Source organism: Panthera leo, chromosome C1 (genome assembly GCF_018350215.1).
Source record: "Panthera leo isolate Ple1 chromosome C1, P.leo_Ple1_pat1.1, whole genome shotgun sequence".
NCBI classification, from domain to species: domain Eukaryota; kingdom Metazoa; phylum Chordata; class Mammalia; order Carnivora; family Felidae; genus Panthera; species Panthera leo.
Genome location: NC_056686.1, coordinates 85,080,779 through 85,108,474, shown reverse-complemented (window position 1 = coordinate 85,108,474; position 27,696 = coordinate 85,080,779). Strand labels below are relative to the sequence as shown.

General features: G+C 36.9%; 2 protein-coding genes across 2 annotated transcripts in view; one reads left to right on the top strand and one right to left on the bottom strand.

Annotated features, from left to right (window-relative positions):
* The window catches only part of DBT (dihydrolipoamide branched chain transacylase E2), a 52,567-nt gene that overhangs the window by 6,353 nt on the left and 18,518 nt on the right, over nucleotides 1–27,696 (top strand). Inside the window, exons 3-4 of the mRNA XM_042953042.1 lie at nucleotides 3,293–3,368; nucleotides 19,679–19,860. Coding sequence (XP_042808976.1) covers nucleotides 3,293–3,368; nucleotides 19,679–19,860 — 258 coding nt within the window. The remainder of the gene's footprint in view (nucleotides 1–3,292; nucleotides 3,369–19,678; nucleotides 19,861–27,696) is intronic.
* On the bottom strand, nucleotides 16,433–17,090 carry LOC122228139 (39S ribosomal protein L35, mitochondrial-like). The gene is given in 2 exon segments (XM_042953043.1): nucleotides 16,433–16,908; nucleotides 16,911–17,090. Coding segments are annotated over 2 exon segments (558 nt in total). The 5' UTR covers nucleotides 17,035–17,090; the 3' UTR covers nucleotides 16,433–16,474.

The following is a 27,696-nucleotide window of genomic DNA, read 5'->3' as shown; positions in this document are numbered from 1 at the left end:
CATCCAAAGATATATAAACCCTATCTTCACCGCTTTTTAAAAATATTTATTTGTTTATTTTATTTTTATTTTTATTATTTTGAGAGAGAGAGCATGTGCATGCACACACATGTGTGTGGGAGAGGCATAGGCAGGGGGGAGGGGGAGAGAGAGAGAGAGAAAGAGAGAGAGACAGAGACAGAGAGAGAATCTTAAGCAGGCTTCACACCCAGTATGGAGCCCAACAAGGGGCTTGATCTCACAACCCTGAGGTCATGACCTAAGCCGAAATCAAGAGTCAGACACCCAACCAACTGAGCCATCCAGGCTCAGATTTTTATTTTAAAAGTTGATCTTTTGTCTTCTCACAGAAGATAGAAGCCATTCAAGTGGAAACTCCTACTAGCTGTGTAACTTTAAGCAAGTTACTTAATTTCTTTCTATTTCATCGTTTGTAATATGGGATTAATCATAGTATCTACGTCATTGTATTGTTGTGAGAATAAATCCATTTAACACAGATATTTATTGATCACCTACCATCTGCCAAGGCACTGTTTTGATGCTCTGGATATATATTCTTTTCCTATATCCCCTCACTAAATGGATATTCAAGCTAGAAACCTGAAGTCTTCCTGATTCCTGTTTCATATCAAATTGGTTACCTAAATCTATTAATTTTACATCTTACATGATTTTTAAATTTGTCTTCTCTTTTTTAGACAGCTTTGAAAATATATAAATATATTAAGTTCCATACTTCAGTTTCTTACCTGTAGTAGCCTCCTAACTGCTTTGTCTGTCACTCCTTCCCCAACCCCATCCACCACATTCCTACCAGAGACATTTGTTTCCAAAATTACAGATCTCAGGTTACAGATCTGAAATTGCAGATGGTATGCCCTGTTGATTTATTATGCCTGAATAATAACCCTGTCTACAACTTCATGGCTTAAAGCAACAATGAGTTATTATTTCTCAGTATTCTCAGGGTTACCTGGGTGCTTCCTCTGCTGGTTTCACTGAACTCACTAATATGGCTGTCTTCAGCTGGAGGATCATCTGGGCTGGAAGGTCTAAGATGGTCTCACATACATGTCTGACAGTGGTGCTGGTTTTCAGGTGGGGCCTGTCATTTCTTCTCCATATAGCCTTTCATCCTCCAGTAGACTTCCTTACTCAGGGATCTCAAGGCAGTATTCCAAGAGGGAGAAGGTAGAAGATGCTGCGAGGTCCTTTGAGGTCTAGGCTCCAGAATTTGTACAACTTCATTTCTGCTATATTCTATTGTCCAAGCAAGTGACAGGCCAGCATAGATTTAAGTTGTGGTGAATCAGACTCTATGTCTTATGGGAGCAGCTGCAAAAAATTTATGACCATATTTTACTTACAACTGGCTCCTGATTACCTTTAGGATAAATTCCAGACACCTCACCTTGGCATGGCAAAGAAAGTCTTTTTTTTTTTTTTTTTTTTTAAGTTTATTTATTTATTTTGAGAGAGACAGTGCATGTGTGAGCAGGGGAGGGGCAAAGGAGAAAGAGAGATCTCACAAACCGTGAGATCATGACCTGAGCTGAAATAACGAGTCAGATGCTTAACTAAATGAGCCATCCAGGCACCACGAAGAAAGTCTTTTTAAATCTGGACTGACTTCTTGCCGCATATACTATCTTCAGCCATATGGAACTGTGTGTTGTTCCCTAACCATACTGTGCACTATATTTCCATGTTCTTCTTGCACATGTTGTTCCTTGCATAATATTGTTTTGTATAGAAGTACCGTAGTATATTTACTTGTCATTTTTTGGTGACTTAGATTGATATTCCAAGTCTTCATTTTAACTCTATGAAAGCTATTATTGAGCATAAATCTTTTTGTACCTATCTTAATTGTTTCCTCATGGGGGAAAAAGTCTTAAAAGCAGAATTGCTTATTGAGTCAAAGAGAAGGACTTTCCTTTTTTTGATGTTTATTTATTTTTGAGAGATGGGGGGTGGGTGGGGGAGGAGGGGCAGAGAGGGAGGGAGACACAGAATCTGAAGCAGGCTCCAAGCTCTGAGCTGTCAGCACAGAGACCAATGCAGGGCTTGAACTTGTGAACCGTGAGATCATGACCTGAGCCCAAGTTGGACACTTAACCAACTGAGCCATCCAGGCGCCCTCTTTTTTTTTTTTTTCTTTAAGCTTTTGATACTTAACACCAAACTATTTTTTCAGAGAGGTTCCAGTTTATACTACGAGCAACAGGCTGTGAGAGGACCCAACTTACTAGATAGAGAGGAAACAAGAGGTACCTAATACCTCTATATCAGAAATGTATTTGTATTTCTTAACCATTAACTGACTCCTCATATTTATTGAAGAAAGTTTTACTACCTTAATCAGCTTGTTGTGTGTTTTATAAGCAATTTTAATTAACAGCAGTCTGAAGATAGAGGAGCACTTTTTAAAAAAGATTTTTTAATGCTTACTTATATTTGAGAGAGAGAGAGACAGAGTGCGAGTGGGGAGGGGCAAAGAGCGACAGAGACAGAATCTGAAGCAGGCTCCAGGCTCTGAGCTGTCAGCACAGAGCTTGACACAGGGCTCCAACTCATGACCTATGAGATCATGACCTGAGCCAGAGCCAGAGGCTTAACTGACTGAGCCCCCCAGGTGTCCCCTAGAGGAGCACTCTGGAATCCATTCAGAGTCACATGTTACCGTGGAAAAGTGAGAGGAACATAGGTTGTTGACCAGAAATACTTTCTCTTGAGAATAATTACCATAAAGTATCATTTGTATCTAATTGTTACACAAGTGGGGGGTAGAAATTCAAAAAGGGGTGAAAAATGGAAAGAGGACTGAAATTTAATGATAAGTTGGCAGAACATGGTGGACAGAGAAATTTTTCATCAGGTTTTCTAGATGTGTACGCCTGATCATTAGCCACTAAAAATGAGAATAGTTATATGAAGTCAGAAGAGATCTAAGAGTGGGACACTAGTGATCATTACAGTTTAATAACAGAAAACAAGGCTATCCAGCTAGTTGGGCCTTCTATACCCTTGTAAAGGAACATTATTTTGGAAGTTGGAAAATGTAAGTGCTGTGACAATATCAGTAGGTCTGTGATACTGAATAATTTATTTAAATCTTTGATGGTTATGAATGACAATTATGCTTTTAAAAATTATGAAACACTTTTTTATCTGTGAAATGCAATGGTTTCTGCTTCTGCTTGAGAATATTTTCTAATTTTAGCTATAAAAGCATCTATTAGAAGTATATTACATATTTAATGAGATCATTTTTCATTTTTCTTTGAAGCTCTGCAGGGACAAGTTGTTCAATTCAAACTCTCAGACATTGGAGAAGGGATTAGAGAAGTAACTATTAAAGAATGGTAAGTTATTCTGAAAAAAATTTTCAGTCAATGTAAAAATAATGTGTGCCAAAATAAGTGGGAGTTGTTTAAGTTGAGAAACTTCTTTCTTAATGATTTTTTTTTTCTTTTTTAAAGCAGTAAGGTAGTTTGTATTGCTAATATGTTGTTAACACAATTCATCATACATCAGGATATTTTATTTGATGTAATTTATTAAGAATTATTTTTTCTTTTTTTCTTTATTTTTTCTTTCTTTTTTTTTTTTTTTTTTTTAAGTTTATTTATTTTTGACAGAGACAGAGTGCAAGCATGAGCTGAGGAGGGGCAGAGAGAGAGGGAGACACAGAATCCGAAGCAGGCTCCAGGCTCCAAGCTGTCAGCACAGAGCCTGATGTGGGGCTCGAACTCACGAACTGTGAGATCATGACCTGGGCCAAAGTTGGACGCTTAACTGACTGAGCCACCCAGATGCCCCCATTTTTTCTTCTTTTAAAAAACTTTTTCACTGCCCACTCATCACTTCAGCTAAAAAAGAGAATTAAAAAAAAAAATTTTTTTTTAATGTTTATTTATTTTGAGAGAGAGACAGAGTGTGAGCAGGGGAGGGACAGAGAGAGAGGGAGACACAGAATCCAGAGCAAGCTCCAGGCTCTGAGATGTCATCACAGAGCCTGATGCGGGGCTTGAACCCAGGGACAGTGAGATCATAACCTGAGCCAAAGTCAGACGCTTAACTGAGCAACCCAGGTGCCCCATCAGCTAAAAAAGAGAAAGTAACCTATAACAGATGTTAACTTGATATGACCAGGTGTTTTGAATGGCGTTTGTGTATGAACTTATTATTAATTTGCAGACTATTTTAAAATCATAATATAAGCTAAGCTCTCCTTACTGTACTGGAAATGACCTCAGTAAGAATGCAAGTACATTTGACTCACCATTCTCTGACAGTTTGCCTATATTTTTAGAATAGGTTCAAATTTAATACCAAAAAGTATTAATCAAAAAGTAGTTTTGGGGGGCACCTGGGTGGCTTAATCCGTTAAGCATTCACCTTCAGATCAGGTCATGATCTCGCGGTTTGTGAGTTCAAGCCCCACATTGGGCTCTGTGCTGACAGCTTGGAGCCTGGAGCCTGCTTTAGATACTGTGTCTCCCTCTCTTTCTGCCCCTCTGCACTCTCACTCTTTCTCAAAAAATAAACATTAAAGGGGCGCCTGGGTGGCGCAGTCGGTTAAGCGTCCGACTTCAGCCAGGTCACGATCTCGTGGTCCGTGAGTTCGAGCCCCGCGACGATCTCGCGGTCCGTGAGTTCGAGCCCCGCGTCAGGCTCTGGGCTGATGGCTCGGAGCCTGGAGCCTGTTTCCGATTCTGTGTCTCCCTCTCTCTCTGACCCTCCCCCGTTCATGCTCTGTCTCTCTCTGTCCCAAAAATAAAATAAAAAACGTTGAAAAAAAAATTAAAAAAAAAAAAAAAAATAAACATTAAAAAAATTTTTTTTTAAATAATTTTTGAAAAGGCTAAAGATTTTTCAGAAAAAGGCTTGAAACAGAAGTAAAAATCCTCTACTGCCTTAGTCCTCCTTCTACCTCTTTACCTTCTTTCACTTTTTAGAAAAAAAGAAACACTTCTTGGTAGGGAACGGATTTTTAAAGGTATCTAGAAGTAGCAGTTAAGATGAATATATAGTCTCTCACCATAGTCTTATACTATTGAAGATCCCTTTAAGAATCTGATTCAGCCACCTGAACATTCTTTCTCTGTAGCTCTCCCTATTATCGCTTTGTAAATTACAAAAGGAGAAGAGCATAATTGTGCCTTACAGTTATGTCTCTAGTGGCACTGTGAGATTTAGGAAATGCCAATGGACCTCGAATCAGAAGAGCCCAACTCTGAAACTTATTAGTCATCTTGCCTGGGGACTCACTTTGTCTTTGATGAGCCATTGATTCTTAATGTGTAAAATGGGAGTAACGGTACTTACTCTGCCATCTGGCAAGGGTTCTTGAAAGAATCAAATAATGCAATATATAGAAAATGCCTTTAAAATCTGAGAAGTGTTATGTACATTTAAGTTACTGATATGTTCTAAGACCAAGACTAGTCTTTGTAGATTGTAGATATTTTTTCATATTTCTTAATTTCTACCTCTTATTAAATCTCTAGAGTTATTTACTTGAAATAAGGTTTTAGGGTTTTGGAAACGGAGATAATTTCACTCCTAATGAAAATTAATAGTTCATTAAATTAAAAACACATATTTGACTAAAGTTTTTCAGACTATTCCTTTTTTTTTTTTTAAGTTTATTCCTTTATTTTGAGAGAGAGAGAGAGAGAGCACGTGCACAAGTGGGGAAGGGGCAGAGAGAGAGATGGGGAGAGAGAGAATCCTAGGCTGGCTTTGCACTGTGAGCTCAGAGCCCAATGTAGGGCTCTAACTCCTGAACCGTGAGATCATGACCTGAGCCGAAGTTGGATGCTTAACCAACTGAGCCACCCAGGCACCTCTACAAGTTCTTTAAGAAATATTAACAGCTGTCTTGAATTCTGTGTGTTTTTTCTCTAGCTTAATATCTATAAACCTCGGGGCACCTGGGTGGCTCAGTCAGTTAAGCATCCAACTTCGGCTCAGGTCATGATCTCATGGTTCATGGCTCTATGCCCCGTGTCAGGCTCTATGCTGACACCTCAGAGCCTGGAGCCTGCTCCGGATTCTGTGTCTCCCTCTCTCTCTGCTGCTTCCCTGCTTGCACTCTGTCTCTCTCTTCCTCAAAATAAACATTAAAAAAAATTTTTTTTTAAACCTATAAATCTCAACTCAAGGGAAAAAATCTATATTTTAATGCAGTTTGTAAAATGCTAAAAAGCAGAATTCTGTGCCACACACAGAGAATAGAAATTTGAATATATAGGAAGCATGATTTAATAGAAGGATGTGTTTATATAAGTGGCACTAAAACCTTATGTTTTCTTAGAACTTGTAGGAGCAAATATATGGATAAAGAAGAAAAAACACTTCAATTTCAAAAAGCTTTTGACAAACTTCCACAACAAAAGTTTGGATTATATATGTGCTATCATGCTAAAGTCAATTTAGTCTGATATTAATACAACTAATTTAGTCTGATATTAATACAGCCATTCCCAGCTCTCTTTTGGTTAATGTTTCCATGATTTTTTTTTAGCGTGTGTGTTTGTGTGGTATGTGTGTTTTGTGTATGTTGTGAATGTGTGGTGTTATTGTGTGATGTGTGTGTGTTAAATGTGTGATCTTTATGTGACAATAATGTGGTATATGTCTTGAGTTGGTATGTGGTTTATGCATTTTGTGAGTGTTGTGTGTGTGGAGTGTGTTAGTATGTATAATGTGTATGGTGTGTGTGTTGGGTATGTATGAAGTGTTTTTTTGTATGTGGTGGTGTATGCAGGGTGTGAGTGTTGTATGTGCAGTATTTGTGTTTGTGTCTACTCTATGTGTGGTATATGTGTGGTGTGTGTGTTGGGTATGTTTTATGTGTGACTGTGTGGTGTGTATGCCTGGTGTGTAGGTAATATATTTATGTGTGAAATGTGTGTCTGTGGTATTACATGTGTGGTGTGTGTGTTGTATGAGTGTTGTGTGTTTCTTGTGTCTTGGTTATATGTATGCTGTACGTTAGTGAGATACATGTGTTTGTGTCTTTTGTGTGTGTTGTGTGGTTGTTTGTGTAGTATGAGTGGTATATGGGTAGGGCATGTGTAATGTGAGTTTGGTGTCTGGTGGTGTGTGTGTAATATATGTGTGGTAAGTGTATATGGTGTAAGTATGGTGATATGTGTTGGGTATATGCTGTGTCTTTTTTCTTTTTTTTTTAATTTTTATTCTAATTCCAGTTAACATGCAGTGTCATGTTAGTTTTAGTTTCAGGTGTGCAAAATAGTGATTCAAAATTACATCTCTCACCTGGTGCTCATCAGGACAAATGCACTCCTTAATCCCTGTCACCTGTTTAACTGATCCCTCCACCCACCCCGCCTCTGGTAACTATCGTATTGTTCTCTGTAATTAAGCGTCTCTTGGCTTGTGCCTCTGTCTTTTCCCCGCCCCCCCCCCTTTGCTTATTTGTTTTGTTTCTTAAATTCCACATATGGGTGAAATCATATGGAATTTGTCTTTCTCTGACTGAGTTATTTCACTTAGCATTATACTTTCTAGCTACATCCATGTAGTTGTAAAAGGCAAGATTTCATTCTTTTTTATGGCTGAATAATATTCCATTATATGTATATACCACAGCATCTTTATTCAATAATCGATGGACACTTGGGCTGCTTCCATATCTTGACTGTTATAAATAGTGCTGCTATAAACATAGGGGTGTATGTATCCCTTTGAATTAGTGTTTTTGTATCCTTTGGGTACATACCCAGTAGTGTGATTGCTGGATAGTAGGGATTCCTATTTTTAACTTTTTGAGGAGACTCCATACTGTTTTCCACATCGGCTGCACCAGTTTGCATTCCCACCAACAGTGCACAAAGGTTCTTTTTTCTCCAATCCTCACCAGCACCTGTTTTTTCTTGTGTTGTTGATTTTAACCATCCTGATAGGTGTGAGGTGATATTGCATTGTAGTTTTGATTTGCGTATCCCTGATGGTAGGTGTTGACGAGCATCTTATCATGTGTCTGTTGGCCATCTGGATGTCTTTGAGAAATGTCTGTTCATGTCTTCTGCCCATTTTTTAATTGAATTATTTGTTTTTTAGGTTTTGAGTTTTATAAGTTCTTTATACATTTTGGATACTAACCCTTTATTGCATATGTCATTTACAAATATCCTCTCCCACTCAGTATGTTGTCTTTTAGTTTTGTTGGTTTTTTCCTTCACTATGCAGAAAGCTTTTTACTGGGATGTAGTACCGATAGTTTACTTTTGTTTCCCTTGCCTCAGGAGACATATCTAGAAAGAAGTTGCTATGGCCTATGTTAAAGAAATAACTGCCTGTGTTCTCTTCTAGGATTTTTATGGTTTCAGGCCTCACATTTTGGTCTTTAATCCATTTTGAGTTTGTTTTTCTGTATAGTGTAAGAAAGTGGTCCAGTTTCCTTCTTTTGCATATACCTGTCCAGTGTTCCTAATACCATTTGTTGAAGCAACTGTCTTTTTCCCATTGGATATTCTTTCCTGCTTTGTGAAAGATTAATTGACCACATAATTGTGAATTACTTTCTGGATTATCTGATCTGTTCTATTGATCTATGTGTCTATTTTTGTGCCAGTTGCCATATTGTTTTGGTTACTGCAGCTTTGTAATATAACTTGAAGTCTGGAATTTTGATCCCTACAGCTTTGCTTTTCTTTTCCAAGATTGTTTTGGCTATTCAGGGTCTTTTGTCGTTCCGTACAAATTTTAGGATTATTTGTTCTACTCCTGTGAAAAATGATGTTGGTATTTTGATAGGGATTGCATTAAATATATAGATTGCTTTGAGTTGTGTAGACATTTTAATAATATTCTTCTAATCCATGAGCATGGAATGTCTTCCCATTTCTTTGTACCATCTTCAGTTTCTTTCATCAGTGTTTTATAGTTTTCAGAGTACAGGTCTTTCACCTCTTTGGTTAGGTTTATTCCTAAATACCTTATTATTTTTGGTGCAATTATAAATGAGATTGTTTTCCTAATTTCTCTTTTTGCTGCTTCATTAGTGATGTATAGCAATGGAACAGATTTCTGTACATTGATTCTGTATCCTGTAACTTTACTTAATTCATTCTTTAATTCTGGCAGTTTTTTGGTAGAGTCTTGGATTTTCTATATATACTATCATGTCATCTGCAAATAGTGTAAGGTTTACTTCTTCCTTACCAACTGGGAGACCCTTTATTTCTCTCTCTCTCTCTTTTTTTTTTTTTTTTTTTTTTTTTTTTTTTTTTGTCTGATTGCTCTGGCTAGGACTTCCAGTACTATGTTAAATAAAAGTGGTGAGAGTGAACATCCTTATCTTATTCCTGTCCTTAGGGAAAAGCTCTCAGTGTTTCCTCATTAAGGATTATGTTAGCTGTGGGTTTTTCCATATATGGCTTTTATTATATTGAGGTATGTTCCCTCTAGATCTGCTTTGTTGAGGATTTTTATCATGAATGGATATTGTACTTTGTCAGATGCTTTTTCTATGTCATTTGAGATGATCATATGGTTCTTATCTTTTCTCTTATTGATGTGATGTATCATGTTGATTGATTTGTAAATATTGAACCACGCTGGCAACCCAAGAATAAATCCCTCTTGATTGTGTGAGTGATTTTTTAAAAAAAGTATTGTTAGATTTGGTTTGCTAGTATTTTGTTGAGCATTTTTGCATATATGTTCATCTGGGATATTGGCCTGTACTTCTCTTTTTTAGTGGAGTCTTTATCTGGTTTTGGTATCAGGGTAATGCTGGCCTCATAGAAGGAGTTTAGAAGTTTTCCTTCCTTTTCTATTTTTTGGAATAGTTTGAGAAGAATAGGTATTGACTCTTCTTTAAGTGTTTGGCAGAATTTGCCTGTGAAGCCATGTGGTCCTGGACTTTTGTTTTTTCACTACCGATCCAATTTCTTTGCTGGTTGTCCAAGTTTTCTATTTCTTCCTATTTCAGTTTTGGTAGTTTATATGTTTCTAGGAATTTATCCATTTCTTCCAGGTTGCCTCAATTTGTTGGCAGATGTTTTTTTTATAATGTTCTCTTATAATTGTTTGTATTTTTGTGGTGTTGGTTGTTATCTCTCCTCTCTCATTTATTTGAGTCCTTTCTCTTTTTTTTTCTTGAAAAGTCTGACTGGAGGTTTATCAATTTTATTGGTTTTTCTAAAGAATCAGGTCCTGGTTTCATTGATCTGTTCTAGTGGATTTTTTTTCTTTTTTTTTTTTTTTTTTTTTTTTTTTTAGTTTCTATACCATTTTTTTTCTCTAATATATATCATTTCCTTCCCTCTGCTGGTTTTAGGTTTTGTTTGTTGTTCTTTTTCTAGCTCCTATCGGTCTAAGATTAGATCATTTATTTGAGATTTTTCTTGCTTCTTGATGTAGCTCTATATTGCTATAAACTTCCCTCTTGGAACTGCTTTTGCTGCATCCCAAAGGCTTGGACCTTGTGTTTTCCTTTTCATTTATTTCCATGTACTTTGTAAATTTCTTCCTTTATTTCCTGTTTGACCCATTCGTGCTATTTAATCTCCATGTATTTGTGGTCATTCCATACTTTTTCTTGTGGTTGACTTCTAGTTTCATAGCATTGTGATCAGAAATGATGCATGGTATGACTTCAGTCTTGAATTTGTCAAGGCTTGTTTTGTGGACTAATATGTTATCTATTCTGGAGAATGTTCTCTGTGCACTTGAAAAGAATGTGTATTCTGCTGTTTTAGGATGGAATGTTCTGAATATATCTGTTAAATACAGCAGTCCAAAGTGTCAATGAAAGCCATTGTTTCCCTGTTGATTTTCTGTATAGATGATCTGTCCATTGATATAAGCGGGATGTTAAAGTCCCCTACTATTATTTTATTATTATTGATTAGTTTATGTTTGTTATTAACTGTTTTATGTATTTGGGTGCTTTAATGTTGGGTGCATAAATATTTACAGTTGTTCTATCTTCTTGTTAAATTGTTCCCTTTCTTATTATGTGATTTCCTTCTTTGTCTCTTGTTACAGCCTTTGTTTTAAAGTCTATTTTGTCTGATATAAGTATTGCTACTCCAGCCTTCTCTTGACATGCATTTGCATGATAGATGTTTCCACCATCCCCACTTTCAACCTGCAGGTGTCTTTAGGTCTAAAATAAATCTCTTGTAGGCAGGATATAGATGAGTCTTGTTTTTTTTATCCATTCTTTCACCCTGTGTCTTTTGATTAGCATATTTAGCCCACTTAACATTCAAAGTAATTATTGATAGATACGTGTTTTTCATCATTTTGTTATGTTTTGTGGTTGTTTCTGAAAATTTTCCCTGAAACTTTCTTGTCTTTCTTTCATTGTTTGCTGGTTTTCTTTAGTGATATATTTGGATTTCTTTCTCTTTATCATTTGCATATTTATTAGTGGTTTTTGATTTGTTATTACCGTTAGATTTGTATATAACATTTTCTGTGTATAGCAGTCTATATTAAATTAATGGTCATTCGAGCACATCCTTCTCTCCTCTGCATGTTTTAAATATATGACGTCATATTTTACAGCCTTTTATTTTGTGAATTCCTTGACTGATTTTTTTTATAGAAATATTCATTTTTACTGCTTTTGTGTTTCCTGCCTTTATACTGTCACTCAGTCTCTCCTTTCCATTCAAAGAGACCTTTAATTTTTCTTGCAGGGCTGCTTTAGTGGTCATGAACTTGTTTAGTTTTTTGTTTGTTTGAAAAACTCCTTATCTCTCCTTGTATTCTGAATGATAGGCTTGTTGGATAGAGTTTTCTTGGCTGCAGATTTTTCCCATTCTGTACTTTGAATATACCATGCCACTCTCTTCTGGCTTGGAACTTTCTGCTGGAAAATCCCTTAATAGCCTTATGTATTTTCCCTTATATGTTACTATCTTTTGTCTTGCTTCTTTTAAATTTTCTTTATCACTATATTGTTGCCAGTTTGATTACAATATGTCTTGGTATGGATCTGCTTTCGTCTATTTTGATGGGGGTTTTCTGTGCCTTCTGGATCTGGATATCTGTTTCCATCCCCAGATTAGAGAATTTTTCAGGTATTATTTCTCCAAATAAATTTTTTGCCCCCTTTTCTCTCTTCTTCTGGCACTCCTATAATATGAATGTTATTATGTTTGATGGAGTCACTGATTTCCCTAAGTCTGTTGTCATTTTGTATAATTCTTTTTTCACTCTTTGTTCAGCTTGATTACTTTCCATTACTGTGTCTTCTAGATCGTTAATTCATTTTTCTGCTTCTTCCAGCCTGCTCTACATTGCACTAAATGTATATCTAATCTTGCTCTTTATCTCTGACTGGTTCTTTTTATTTCTTTTCTCAAATCCAATGAATATTTTTATGATTATTGCTTGAAACACTCCATCAGGCATGTTGACTTGTATCTCTTTTGCTTAGATCTCCAGCCATGGCTTTTTTCCGGCTCTTTCCTTTGGGTCAGATTTCTCTGTCTTCACATGTTGTTTAAGTCTCTGTGCCTGTTTCTTTGTGTTAGGAAAGTCAGCTACATCTCCTGTTCTTGAGGGTAATGGCCTTATGAAGAAGAGGTCCTGTAGTGACCTGCCATGTAGTGTCCCCTATTCCACAGGGCCTAGTGCTTCTGGGGTTTATTCAATGTGTATGGAATGTTCTCTGCTGTTCTTTTCTGGCCACTTTATCCTTCAGGCTAATTGTCTGCCGAGACTCTGTTTGACTGTTGTGGGCAGACTTTGGTCCCTGGCCTGACTGTGGTATGTTTTAATTAGGTGTGCTCTGGTCTGCTTGTGAAATGACACCTGTTGCCACCACTGCTGGAACTGAGGCTTTGCAAAACTCCCAAATTGGGACACACAGTGGTGGTAGGGGTTTGGGCCAGTTTTCTGGGGGATGGGTCCCACTGTGCTAGGACTGAGGCAAGCATGACAAAGAAGGGTGGTTCCATTGGAGCGTGGAGTAGGAGATGTGGGACTTGCTGTAAGTAAGCTATGAGTGTCAGCACTGCTCTGCCTCCTGCAGGTGGTCTTGTGCTTTTGCTGGGTGGAGGTGGGGATGGCACCGTCAATTCCTTTGTTTCTGGAGGGTTCTATATGTGAATGCTGCCTCTCTGGGATATACTCTGAGATGACCAAATAACCTCCCCACCTTGTGACCCAGGTGCTCTTGAGATCACTGTTTGCATGCTGTATTTCTGCAGGCTGCTTGCCCTGCCTTCTCTCTAACAACAGCCCCAATGCCTTCAGACTCTATCTGAGCCAAGCCTGCTGACCTTTAAAGCTCTAGGCTTTACGCCCCTCTGGTTGCAGGAACTACCAAAATTCAGCCCATCTCGCTTTCCAAACCAATTGCTGTGGGAATCAGTTTTATCCATGCACTCCCCTGTGTGCTAATCTGTCTCTCACCCTTCTCTGCCACTGTGGCTCCCTCCTTCCTGCAATGGCTGATCTATTTCTCTCCCAACCCATGACTCTACACATCCTACCTTCATCGATGTGGCCTCTTCTCTACCTGTAAGTTATGGAGTTTGTTCTGTCAGTCTTCAGATTGATTTCTGGGGTATTTAGGATGATTTAATAGTTATCTAATTGTATTTGTGGGACAAGGTGAGCCTAGGGTGTTCCTGCTTCACCACCATCTTCCCCTCCTGCATGATATTTTTTTTGTGTGTCCTTTTACTTTCAACCTATTTGTGTCTCTTGTAGATGGCACATGGTGAAATCATCTTTTGAAATCCATTTTTCCAATTTATGCCTTTTATTGGCATGTTTAAGCCACTTACACATAATGTAATTATGGATAAGGTAAGATTCACATCTGCCATTTGCTGTTTGTTTTCTATATGTTTTATGTGCTTTTTCTTTATGTATTTCTCCATTACTGCCTTCATTTGTGATAAATCGATATTTCTACTGTACCATTTTAATTTCCTTGTTTCTTTTACTATATATAATTTTTAGTTACTTTCCTAGTGGTTGCCCTGTGGCTTAATAAAAAACAATGTAGGGGTGCCTGGGTGGTGCAGTTGGTTAAGTGTCTGACTTCAGCTCAGGTCATGATCTTACCATTTATGGGTTCGAGTCCCGTGTCGGGCTCTGTGCTGACAGCTCAGAGCCTGGAGCCTGCTTCAGATTCTGTGTCTTCCTCTCTCTCTGCTCCTCCTCTGTCTCTGTCTCTCAAAAATGAATAAACATTAAAAAAAATTTTTAAACAATGTAATTTGGGTTAATACCAACTTAGTTTAAATAGTGCATTAAAAACATTGCTCCAATATAGATTTTTCCTTCTCCCCTCCCTTTTGCTATTATTGTCATATGTATTATGTATTTAAACATTATAAGCCCATCAATAATTTTTTTAATTTATATTTTAGTTAACATACAGTGCAATATTGATTTCAGGAGTAGAATTCAGTGATTCATCACTTATATACAACACCCAGTGCTCATTACAAGTGCCCTTCTTGGTACACATCACCCATCTAGCACATCTCCCATCCACCTCCCTCCATCAACCCTTAGTTTGTTCTCTATCAGTAAGAGTCTCCCTTTCTTTTCTCCCTCCACCCCCTGCCTTCCCAAATGTTCTTCTGTTCTGTTTCTTAAATTACAAGTATGAGTGAAATCATAGGATATTTGTCTTTCTCTGATTGACTTATTTCTCTTAGCATAATACATTCTAGCTCCATCCATGACATTGCAAATGGCAAGATTTCACTTTTTTGATGACTAATCAGTTGTATATATTTGGGCTCTCTCCATAGTTTGGCTATTGCTGATAATGCTACTATAAATATTAGGGTGCATGTACCCCTTCAAATCTGTATCTTTGTATCCTTTGGGTAAATACCTAATAGTGCAATTGCTGGATCATAGGATAGGTCTATTTTTAGTTTCTTGAGGAATATCCATAGTGTTCTCCAGAGTGGCGGCACCAGTTTGCATTCCCACTAACAGTGCAAGAGGCTTCCCCTTTCTCTGCATCTTCAACACCTGTTGTATCTTGTGTTGTTAATTTTAGCCATCTGACAGATGTGAGGTGGTATCTTATCGTGGTTTTGATTTCTATTTCCCTAATGATGAGTGATGTTGAAAATCTTTTCATGTGTCTGTTAGCCCTCTGGATGTCTTCTTTGGAAAAGTGTCTATTCATGTATTCTGCTGGTTTCTTAACTGGTTTGTTTGTTTTTTGCATGTTGAGTTTGATAAATCCTTTATGGATTTTAGTTACTAACCCTTTATCAAATATGTCATTTGCCAATATCTTCCCCATTGTGTAGGCTGCCTTTTAGTTTTGTTGTTTGTTTCTTTCACTGTGCAACTTTTTATCTTGATGAAGTCCCAGTAGTTCACGTTTGCTTTTGTTTCTCTGGCCTTTGGTGACATGTCTAGTAAGAACATGGAACAGCCGAGCTCAAAGAGGTTGCTATCTGTGTTCTCCTCTAGGAGTTTGATGGTTTTTTGTTTCATATTTAGGTCTTTCATCCATTTTAAATTTATTTTTATGTATGGTGTAAGAAAGTGGTCCAGTTTCATTCTTCTGCATGTTGCTGTCCAGTTTTCCCAATACCATTTGTTGAAGAGATTGTCTCTTTTCCATTGGATATTCTTTCCTGCTTTGTCGAAGATGAGTTGACCATATAGTTGTAGGTCCATTTTTGGGTTTTCTGTTCTGTTCCATTGATCTATGTGTCTGTTTTTTGTGCCAGTACCATTCTGTCTTAATGACTACAGCTTTGTAATATAGCTTGAAATCTGGAATCGTGATGCCTCCAAGTTTTGTTTTTCTTTTTCAGGATTGCTTTGGCTATCTGGGATCTTTTGTGGTTCTCTACACATTTTAGGATTGTTTGATCTAGCTCTGCAAAGAGTATGGTGGTATTTTCATAAGAATTAAATGTGTAGATTGCTTTGGGTAGTATAGACATGTTAACAGTGTTCTTCCAATCCATGAGCGTGGAATGCTTTTCCATTTCTTTGTGTCCTCTTCAGTATCTTTTATAAATCTTCTATAGTTTTCAGAGTACAGATCTTTTACCTCTTTAGTTAGGTTTATTTCTAGGTATCTTAATATTTTTGACGCAATTATAAATGGGATTGATTCTTTGATTTCTTTTCCTGTTGCTTTATTATTGGTGTATAGAAATGCAACAGATTTCTACACATTGATTTTATATCCTGCAACTTTGCTGAATTCATGTATTCTAGCAATTTTTTTGATCGACTCTTTGGGGTTTTCTACATAGAACACCAATAGTTTGTGGTTTTTTGTTTTTTTTTTTTTTAAGTTTTAAAACTTTAATAAGTTTAATGTTGGAACTGTATGTTTCCATACCAATTGGCACAATTTACATCAAATTCATTCATTCATTTTTGTACTTATTCATTTACACTTACTCATTTTTGCAAAGACATCATATACACAAAGATACATATTCAGTAACTGGGAAGTCATAAAACTTCTAATCTAGACTTTCAGGTTTGTCCGATCATGATACTTCTGATAAGGATCGTCAGCATACCAGTTTCGCCTCTTCCAAAAAGATGTTGTCATTTTATCTAAGAGCTTACTCTGGGTTTTATTGCAGAACACGAATTCCCTCAAGCACCTTTTTCTTGCAGTTGTCTTTTTCCATAATTTTTTCTTATAACCAGCCTTCCTCCTTAGCCACAGGCCAGAATGAAGTCGAAGAAACCTGTAGATGACAGCTTTCACAGTCTTTCTCTTCCCTTTCCGTGAACTGAAGTATGTTACGGTTCTGACTGGTAGCTTCAGGACATTTGGAAGCAAGGGGGCCGCTCTATTGAGGATTGCTGCAGTATGTCCACATGTCAGGTTTCTGACAGACGTGGCAAGTCTGGGAGCAGAGGAAACAACTGGTGCCTGCAGAGAACTAAAATGCCGGTGATAGAACTAAGACAGGCATTCTTGACACCGTTTTGACAGGCTGAAGACACCAAAATATTCAGGGGCCGTAAGACTCCTGCTGCAGCTCTGAAGGCACGGGCAAAGGCAGAGGCCGCCATCTTGCCATCCCCGGACACCTTTAAAGTATTGCTTTATGCACTTGTCTTGTAAATCAGATAGAATTAAAACGGGGCACAAACAAAATATCACAGCTTGCATATTTACCTATGTAATTACCTTTGTTTATATTCTTTATTTCTTTATGTGAATTTGAGTTGCTATTGTCCTTTTATTTCAGCCTGAAGGACTGCTTTTAGCATTTCTTGTAGGGCAAGTGTACTAGGAACAAATTTTGTTTTCATTTATTTGGGAGTGTATTCATTTCTCCTTCATTTTTGAAAGATAGTTTCGTAGATATAAGATGCTTGACTGTCTTTTTTTTCTTTTAGCACATTGAATGTATCATTCAACTACCTTTTGGTCTCCATGGTTCTGACTAGAAGCCATCTGTTAATCTTATAAGGGTTCCTGTACTTGATGAATGTGGTTTTCTCTTGCTGATTTTAAGATTCTCTCTTTGTCTTTCAGCAGTTTGATTATGATGTGTCTAGGTGTGGCTCTTTTAAATTTGTCCTGTTTGGAGTTTGTTGAGATTCTTGCATGTGTACGTTAGTGTTTTCATCAAGTTTAGGAAGTTTGTAGTCATTATATCTTCAAAGATTCTATCTCTTTATTGATATTCTTTATTTGGTGAGAGACACCATTTTCTCCTGTGTCCTTCTAATTGTTTAGATATGGTTTCCTTTAGTTCTTTGAATATTTAATTGTCGATTTAATTTAACTTTTATTAAAGTTAATTAGTAACATTGTTATTATTTTTTAAAGTTTATCTATTTTGAGAGAGAGAGGGAGGGAGAGAATGTGCATGAATGGGGGAGGCTCCGTGCTGTTAGTGCACAGCCCTGTGCGGGGCTTGATCCTACAAACTGTGAGATCATGACCTGAGCCAAAATCAAGAGTTGGACAGTTAACTGATTGAACCACCCAGGTGCCCCATAATATTAATTATCGTTAATTAACATCTTGGCATCTTCAGGGATGGTTTCTGTTGACCACTTTTTCCCTCCTGTGCACGTGCCATACTTTTCCATTCCTTTACATGTCTTGTAATTTTATGTTGAAAACTGGATATTTTACATAAAATAATGTGGCAAATCTGTGGTAAGATGTATGGACATCTCATTACCCAGATCTTCCTTTTAGAACCTCTTGTTTGCCTCAACTTTTTCACTTCCTCAGCCAGTCAAGATTTTAAACAATTGCTGTGGACCGTTTCTCAGCAAACACCCTGAGAAAGCTGAGTCAGATCAAACAAGAACAAGCTCTGTGAGTGGCATTTTTTCAGAAAGCTGCCCAATGAGTCAAATAGTAAGTGTTCTCTGGGAGTATCGCTTTTTGTGGAACTCCAGACTTGGGTCTGCCCTTGCTATGGCTGTAAGACTGCTGATTTTTTTTTCTTTTTTTTAATGTTTATTTATTTTTTAGAGAGAGCATGAGAAGGCAAGGGGCAGAGAGAGAGGGAGACACAGAATCTGAGGCAGCTCCAGGCTCTGAGCTGTCAGCACAGATCCTGTCGTGGGGCTCAAACTCACAAACCGCGAGATCATGACCTAAGCCGAAGTCAGATGCTCAACCGACTGAGCCACCCAGGCATCCCTGGCTGTAAGGCTGTTGATTTTCACAACTAATGCTGAGCTGGGGAAAGGAGAATGAGAATAGAACAAGTTAAAATAATAAAACTAGTTGTTTTTAATGAGGTTCAGCCAGTTTTCCTGAATAAGTCTTTCTTGGTTGTCACAGGCCTTATTGTAATTTCTAGAATTCTGAAAAAGTCAATTTTTAACAACTTCTCCAAGTATACTTGTTGCATTTATAGAATGGCAGAATCCTGGAGGTCCTTAGCCCACCATTCTAGAAGTGTAAGTTTTCTATATGTGCTTTTAAACCTAGTTTCTATGTCAAGGGTGATGTTTTATTATGGACTAAGAACTGGTTAAGACAGGAAGACAAGGAATAAGAATGACTGAGCAATTATCTTAATGAAGAATTGATGGTACTGAGTCAGAAATGTGCTAGACACATCAAGAATGGTATTAGAATCAAAGTTATATGTTGAATTTCAGATTTGGTGCCATTCCTCCTATTCTGTTTGCTGAATAAGAATATCTAGAAGAGCCTTATAAAGCATACCTAAGATGATTGAGGAGGAAGAGACTCATATACAAGGACATATTAAAATAATTGTAGAAACAAAGATTGAGAGAACTCAATCCAAAATTCATGAAATTACAAAGAATATGCATTAGGGATATCAATTTTTGGACTTAATTATAGAAATAATAGGCACCTCTTAAAGTTTGGTAAAGGCTAATACAAAATAATGAAAGGAAATAACATTTTTAAAACATTTTTAGAACTGCTTCCAAGAATTGGGTGAGGCATAACCCCTGAAAAGTAATTAAATTTTTGATTGTAGATCTATAGACAGTTTTTAAAGTTTTAGTATTTCTTGAGGATACATTAAAGAGACTCTGGAAGCCTTTATAGTCTTTTCTGAAACATTCTTTGGTGCACATCTGGGACTAATTGCTGTGCTAGATGGATACCAATCTAATTCAGTGTAGCATGTAACATTGTTAGGATGATTAGTATTATATACTTACAATTGGTCATGTAAAAGTGTTTTGTGTCTTTTTCTTTTAGGTATGTAAAAGAAGGAGATACAGTGTCTCAGTTTGATAGCATCTGTGAAGTTCAAAGTGATAAAGCTTCTGTTACTATCACTAGTCGTTATGATGGAGTCATTAAAAAACTGTATTATAATCTAGACGATATTGCCTATGTGGGAAAGCCATTAGTAGACATAGAAACGGAAGCTTTAAAAGGTATTGTAAATGTGTTCATCTGTTTTGCCAAATTGATTACTGTTGTCCTTTTGTCATTGGTACCAATTAAAAGAGATGTTTACTTTTAATAACTTACAGGGTTTAATTTGGTGGTTTGAAGCTGTAATCAGGAAGATAGAAAAGATCTTCTGCGATGAATGATTATCTTTTGACCAGTTACCATGTTAGAAATGTACACATTAACACTGAATTTATCTGGGGGCCTGCCTTCTGGAAACCTTAGTATTCAAAGAACTGATGGGCTTTCTCAGGAATTAAAGATTCAGGCCCTGAACACTAGTCACTAATAACAAAAACTGGAGTATGCAAAAGATTAAATCTAACATAATAGGATTGTTGTATTTTCCACTGATTCAAAAACAAAAACACTTTCTTGGGGCACCTGGCTGGCTCTGTCAATGGAGCATGCAACTCTTGATCTTGGGGTTGTGAGTTCGAGCCCCTCTTTGGGGATAGAGATTACTCAAAACAAAACAAAACAAAGCAAAAAAGAAATATTAAAAAAAAATACTTTCATTAGTAATGGTTATGAAGGCCAAACTTCTGGAAGGGAAGTGGAAGAGAAAGGAAGGAAAATCATAATGAAAAGTGAAGAAACTAGCATTTAGAAGAAGCAACAACCATGGAACTTACAAGCAGTAGATGTCCTGACAAAAGCGAACTCCTTGTGAAAATATTGCAGAGGAAAGCTAAAACAGTGGGTTCTCCTGGTACTGGCAGACAGCTAGATGGCTGTCTACCTCGGAAGTTCCTTATGGCATTGTTGTGATACGTTAAAGTTATGTCATCTAGGAAACAGCTCTGCTATGGGGGATGCGGGGATGGGGCTGGAGGTGGCTTAAGTTTTGTGATGTAGTCCTAAGCCAGCAATCTGTCTGAGAAGTGCTGAAATAGAATAGGATACTAATAGAATTTTAGTAGTATCATTCGAAAGCCCAGAAGAATTCTGAATTACAGTGGCTGGTTGACTTGTAGTTCTGCAGACTATATAGTTAATACTAACAGTAACAACAATCACTAATTCCACAGTCATACTTGACAGTTTATGAAAAGTTTCCCTGTTATTTTATTTATCCTTACTTGTGAAGTATTCCAGTTTAATGGGTGAAGAAACTAAACACAACCTGTAGAGGTTCGGCAATTTGCCCAATGGCCAGTGACTGAGCCAAATTTTGAACTCCATGACCTGTCTTTGTCCAGATTATTTTCCACTATGACATGTTGCCTCCAGAAGGTGGAAGATGACTTATTGAAGTCTTCCTATTATTTATTTAATTTCTACTATAAAAGGATATATGTGCATGTAGCAAGCTATAAAGTGCAGAAAATCGAAAATAAGAAAATAAAAACATATTCCTGCTACTCAGAAATCATCACCCTTAACACATGAATGTATATCACTCCAGACATTTTTCTAAGCTCACACATACGCACTGAAGTCATTTTTTACCAGAGTAATATGTTGTGTTTGCTGTATTCGAATCTGTTTGCTTAATTACGTATGTGTTTTCATGACAATGATTTCATTTTATCTGATGATCAGACTGTATTTAAATCTCCCCCGTCGCCCCCAGAATGTCCTGGAAATTTCAGTTGGTTTGTTCAAAGTAGGGTCCAATATGGGACTCTACATTGCCCACGGTCTCTTTTCACATGACTTACACTGTCCCACATTTTGCTTCACGACACTGACTCGTGGAAGGGACTGTGCCATTTGTTTTGCAGAATGTCACACTTTGTGTCTTGTTGCTTTTCCATGACGGTGTTTGACTTGTTCTTACCATGGTAAGTTCCTGTAAACTGAAAGCAAGTTTCAAAGGCTAGGTTCAAGTTAAATATTTGGCTAGAATATATCATGGGTGATATTGTGTACTTCACATTGCTTCACATCAGGGCACCATAACATCTAGATGACCTGCTGTAGTGGCGCTCAGTGTAAACAGTGAATTGGGATAATGATTCCCTTGCCCCGTCATTGTACAGTTACGTTTTATCCTTTGCAGCTTGAAAGTTACCCAGGTGGTGTCACTTTGGCACTATCATCATTTGAGAATCCTGGCCTAAATCAACAACTGCTTTAGTGGTTGTGGAATGATGATTTTTTTTTTTATTCTGTCAGTATCTTTATATTATTAGCTGGCATTATTCTGTAAAGAGGCACTTCACCCTCATCAGCTGGGCCTATTAGTTACCCTGAAATACAGTTCCTGCTGGAAAAACAGAATAAATGGTTCATCCTTTTCCCTTGCCAAGGAGTTGCTTTGATAGCCCCTTCAAATAGTGATATTAAATTTCCAACTTTCTCTTTGTGTCTATTCAGTTGATTTGCTGTGTTTAATCTATTATAATCATTCTTTTTAATGCTCAAGTTGTTAGTAGGAGTGACCCTTGCAAGGTCGCTCCTGGGTGTTCTTTTAACATGACCCCATTAATTTTCAAAAGCTTCCTTGCTTTTGACACAGGAAGATGATCTGAAAGTCACTTTGTACATTCCCTGCCCCAGATCTGGAATTAATCTATTTCTTCGGGGCTCTTGTTCCTTTTAATGTGGCATGGACAAGAGACCATAAAGTAGGTAGTAGGGGTGTTTCCTTTTATCTTGATTGCTAAACTTCTATTGAAAGGCATGATTTAAGAATATTAAAACCAAAAAAGAATTCACCTTTTAAAATTACCTGAAACACAAAATTATTATGGTGGATCAATGACTTTTTTTTTTTTTTTTTTTTTTTTTTTAATTTAGTTAGGACCTAGAAAGGAAAGAGGCACAAACTGAGAGCACTGAATCCTAACCACTAGACCACTAGGGAGCAGCAGTCTTGGCACAAACTGAGGCAAGCAAAATGCTCAACACTATTATGGATGTCATTAAATTAGAACACCCTGACAGGCGCTTTAAACCAGATTTAGACACCAATCTAGACCATCCAAAAAAAAAAAAAAGAATTATTTATATGAACAAGTAAACAATTGAGATTTGTGGATTTTTTAAATTAAAAAAAAATTTTTTTTTAATTTTTAGAGCGAGTGCACACATGAGCTGGGGAGAGGGGCAGAGGGAAAGAGAGAGAGAATCTTAAGCAGGATCCACACTGAGCACAGAGCCTGACATGAGGCTCAATCCCACGAGCACGACCTGAGCCGAAATCAAGAGTCACACACTCAACTGACTGAGCCATGTCAGCACCCTGAGATTTATGGGTTTTTTTATTGTTCGGTTTTATTTTTAGAGTTTATTTTGGCATTTCAAATGACATTCAACTTAATAAATCTTGATATATAGCAAATTACAAAATTATAGAACTTTTTCAGAATACGGGTATTTTTTTCTAGAGAATTGTTTCACAAAAATTAATCTGTACAGCATGAATGATTCTCAAAGAAATTATGCTGAGCAAAAGAAGCCAAACCAAAAAGAAAACATGCTGTATGATCTATGTGCGTAAAATTTTAGAAAATGCAAACTAATCTACAATGACAGAAAACTGATTAGTGTTTTCCTTGGTATAAGGAATCTTTTGGAGCTGGTGGACATGTTCCTTATCTTGATTGTGGTGATGGCTTATGTGTATATACATACTTCACAGTTTATCAAATTTTATATTTTATGTTTGTGCAGTTTATTGTATGTCTGTAAAAAAATGAGACTGTGTTGGTTATGTTCAGAGTGAAAAGTGTCTGATAGTATTTCTCATAGAGAACTGATCATTTGCTAGCTATTCTGTTTTGTTTGCCAGAGTGTATTCTGAACAGTTATCTCGCACTGTAGTTTCATTTTGCTTTTACATTTATGTTTTATTGAATTTTTTTACTATAAGAAACTGTAAAACATAACCTATATATAAGCAAACCTATGGAACAGTAGATTCAATTTATGAAACATTTATATATCCCTCTCTTTAATTTTAGAAATGGGACAGTTTCTAAATATTCTGTGAACATTTTCTTAAGAATTTGTAATAATATTGAATTTATATTGTTTTTTTGTTTTAGTGCTAGTAAAACCAATTATACTATAAATAGAAAATTATCAAACAAAAAGTCTTTTAGAAGTATAAAATGTATTATTTCCATTTTACAGGTGGAAAATAATTATAGCATAGAACCATTAAGAGTATATGATCAAAACTAGACATCTTTTTTTTTAATTTTTTTTAATGTTTATTTTTGAGAGAAAGAGACAGAGCATGATCAGGGGAGGGGCAGAGAGAGAGGGAGACACAGAATCCGAAGCAGGCTCCAGGCTCTGAGCTGTCAGCACAGAGCCCAATGCGGGGCTCGGACTCAGGAATGGCGAGATCATGACCTAGGCCGAAGTCAACGTTTAACCAACTGAGCCACCCAGGCGCCCCAAAACTAGACATCTTAATAGTAGTATTGGAGATTAATCCTGTCTTCTAATGCTTGTTTAAATAATATTCTCTGGCACCACCTTTTGTAACATGGTGGTGTTGTCTCCTTTCCAAGGCTGGAGCATCAAGGTAATTTTGATGAGGGAAACTCTACTTGTGATGTCCAAGTCCCATCTATGAGTGCTTTGACCGTAGACAGACCTCTACTTGAAAAGAGCTTACTGGGGGCGCCTGGGTGTCTCAGTCCTTTAAGCATCCCACTTCAGCTGAGGTCATGATCTCGCAGTTCATGGGTTCAAGCTATGCGTTGGGCTGTCTGCTGTCAGCATGGAGCCCACCACGTGGCTCAGTCTCACAAACCGTGAGATCATGACCCTGAGCTGAAATCAAGAGTCAGGTGGTGGGGCACATGGGTGTCTCAGTGGGTTAAACATCCGACTTTGGCTCAGGTCATGATCTCGCAGCTTGTGAGTTCGAGCCCTGCGTCAGACTCTGTGCTGACAGCTTGGAGCCTGCTTCTGATTCTGTCTCCCTATCTCTCTGCTCCTCTCCTATTCATGCTCTGTCTCTCTCTCTCTCTATCTCAAAAATAAATAAACATTAAAAAACAATTTTAAAAAGAGGTGCTTAACTGACTGAGCTACCCAGGCACCCTGATTTTCTTTTAAACTTTATATATTTGACTCCTTCTTAAAGTGAGGGTATTGAGTATAGCCTAAAATCTTTTTTCATTATGCAAAAACATGTTAATGAACATTTATTATTCTGGAAACAACATAATTCTGCTTCTGGTTTTTTATTTTTCAACCTACTTCTTAGCATTATCATTGTGCCAGGCCAACACTCTCCTTCCTAAATTTCCAGGAACAAGGATAACTAAGTTTGTTAAGAAGTGTTTACTACGAAGAGAAAGTAGGATCTGGTTGAGAGTCTAAATTCCTATTTTCTGGGGCAAGGGCATGGTTTTAATGCTGAGGCCACATGGCAGCTGTTTTAGGTATTCTGATCCTGAAGCTATGTGTAGGATTAAATTGCCAGAATGTTTGACCACCAGATAACTGAGAGGTCACTATACCTAAGTAATCCTAATTGTGGAGTCTTGCCACCATGGGGAAATATTAAGGAAAGAGAGGAAGGAACATAAACTGTAGCAGAATTCTTTATAAAACTAATATTATTCTTGATTATATTGCATTTATCCTTTAACATCACCACCTATCATTGATTGAATGCTTTCTCTTTGCTAATGCTATATACACATTATTTCATATAATCATATAGATTAAATTATGTAGATTTTTATCTGCATTTGACATGTGCAACACTGAGACCCACAGAGATTTAATATCTTGCCTCTGGTGACATAGCCAGTAACTGATAGAACTACAATTTGACCCCAGCTTTGTTTAATTCTAAAGCCCATGTTGCTAACCACTTTGTTCCACTGAAAATTCTATTCAGAGCCTCTGGGTATCAGCTCCATTCTGCATCTTGAACATTGGGAATGAATTCCTAACACTGTTGATACTCATGTTTGTGAAGTTCTGCTATAACAATATCAGTTAAGGTGTCCCACAGAGTTTATAATATTAAAATGTTTGCCAGGATTAATACAATGTTCTCAGTTAAAGATGTCATTTAATTAAATTACATGTCATTTAATTAAATTACACCCAGTGGCATAAGTTGCATGGTATAATGCCCGAACATAGTAAGTGCACAACGAATGGTAGGTAGGACTTAGTTTTATTCAGCCAGTTATAGACGGAGTTGATTGTATTAGCTATTTCAGTAATTTGAAGTGAGAAAGAAAATGCAGTGAGATCTCATTGATTGGAGTGTCATCAATTCTCAATTCATGATGATTTATATAGGAACTAAACTAAAGTTGACAGTTGTTCTACAAAAAAAGGTCTTCCTAAGCAGTTTTGCAGAGACCAAAGCTTAAAACATTTTACGAAAACACATTGTTTCAAACACCCTGAGTGCTCAAGTGCTTCAAAATGTTTTCTCCAGAAAAATTTCCCCAATTATGTGAATTAATTGACTCCTTACTGTCATTTTTAGAAATATTTCTTAAAATACCTAAGAATGTGACAATTTCAGTTTTAATATTTTCTTAAATTAAAAAAAAATGTTTATTTATTTTTGAGAGCGAGAGCATGAGTGGGAGACGGGCAGAGAGAGAGGGAGACACAGAATCCGAAGCAGGCTCCAGGCTCTGAGCTGTCAGCACAGAACCCGATGCGGGGCTCGAACTCACAATCGTGAGATCATGACCTGAGCCAAAGTTAGACACTTAACCAACTGAGCCACCCAGGCACCCTTCAGTTTTAATATTTTTACTAATTCAAATGTTTTATTTAGTTAATCTGAAATAATAGTTCTATTATAAATTTGCTTCACATGAGGAATATCAGCAACACTAAATTGACAGTTTTCATGACAAAAAGTGCTTATTTACCAGAGTTCTTTTGTTGCTCTTTAAAAAATTTAATGAAGTCTTTTAAAACTCTGTATTCCTAAATCCACTACTAAAAGAATAAAATCCCACATATCAGAGTATAGTGTTAGAACCATGAAAATCACATCCCTTGGGGAGAGTTATGACATTTTAGATTAGCCTTAACTCCATCCTCCTTAGAATCTGTTTGTACATTGATAAAAGTAAGAAATCTGCCCTGCATTCCTGTAACAGTGTTGTGATCATCACAGGAGAAAATGTTTGTATACACACTTAGAAAATGATCTAAAGTACTACATAGGTGGTAATTTAGTGCTGAAGAGAGCTTTCTTCCAACAATTATATGACTGCTTCAAATAATATATAATATGAATGACTTCTCACCAATGTTTTATTACTCATATTTGTACTCAAATTATTCTAAAAGGCAGTCCTACTTTGTCATATATCAGAATGTTTTCCAGAAAGGTGAGTGGCAATAAATTCAGTGATCTTTTGGAAACCTGTAACTTTTGTATATATTTTGGCTTTTATATATTTCTCATATTTTCAGCAAAAATACACATTAAATCAGGTTAGATTTGGAATTCCTACATTTGAATTCCCTTGGTTTCCCTTTGCACCTTAGTTCCTAATGCTCCTTCTTTCTTACTAGTTTCTCCAGTAACTTTAACAGATGTGGACAATACTACAGGTTTCTCAAATTACAACAAAATTATGCCTTGAACAATAGGAGTTGTATTCTAGCTTCTTTGACTACAAGGAAAATTCACTAGTGCCATGAACTAATGGAAACAGCACAGGGTGAGTCAACCCTAGGAATGAATCCCAGCTCTTCACAGTTTTATTAGCTGTGTGAACTTGGGCCAATCCTTCATCTTTGAAGTATCAACTTTTTAAAATCTATAAAATGGGATACTAACACCTATCTTATACAGTTGGAGTAAAGATTAAGTTATGATATTGTATATGTAGTGCAGTATTTTACCTATAATAGGT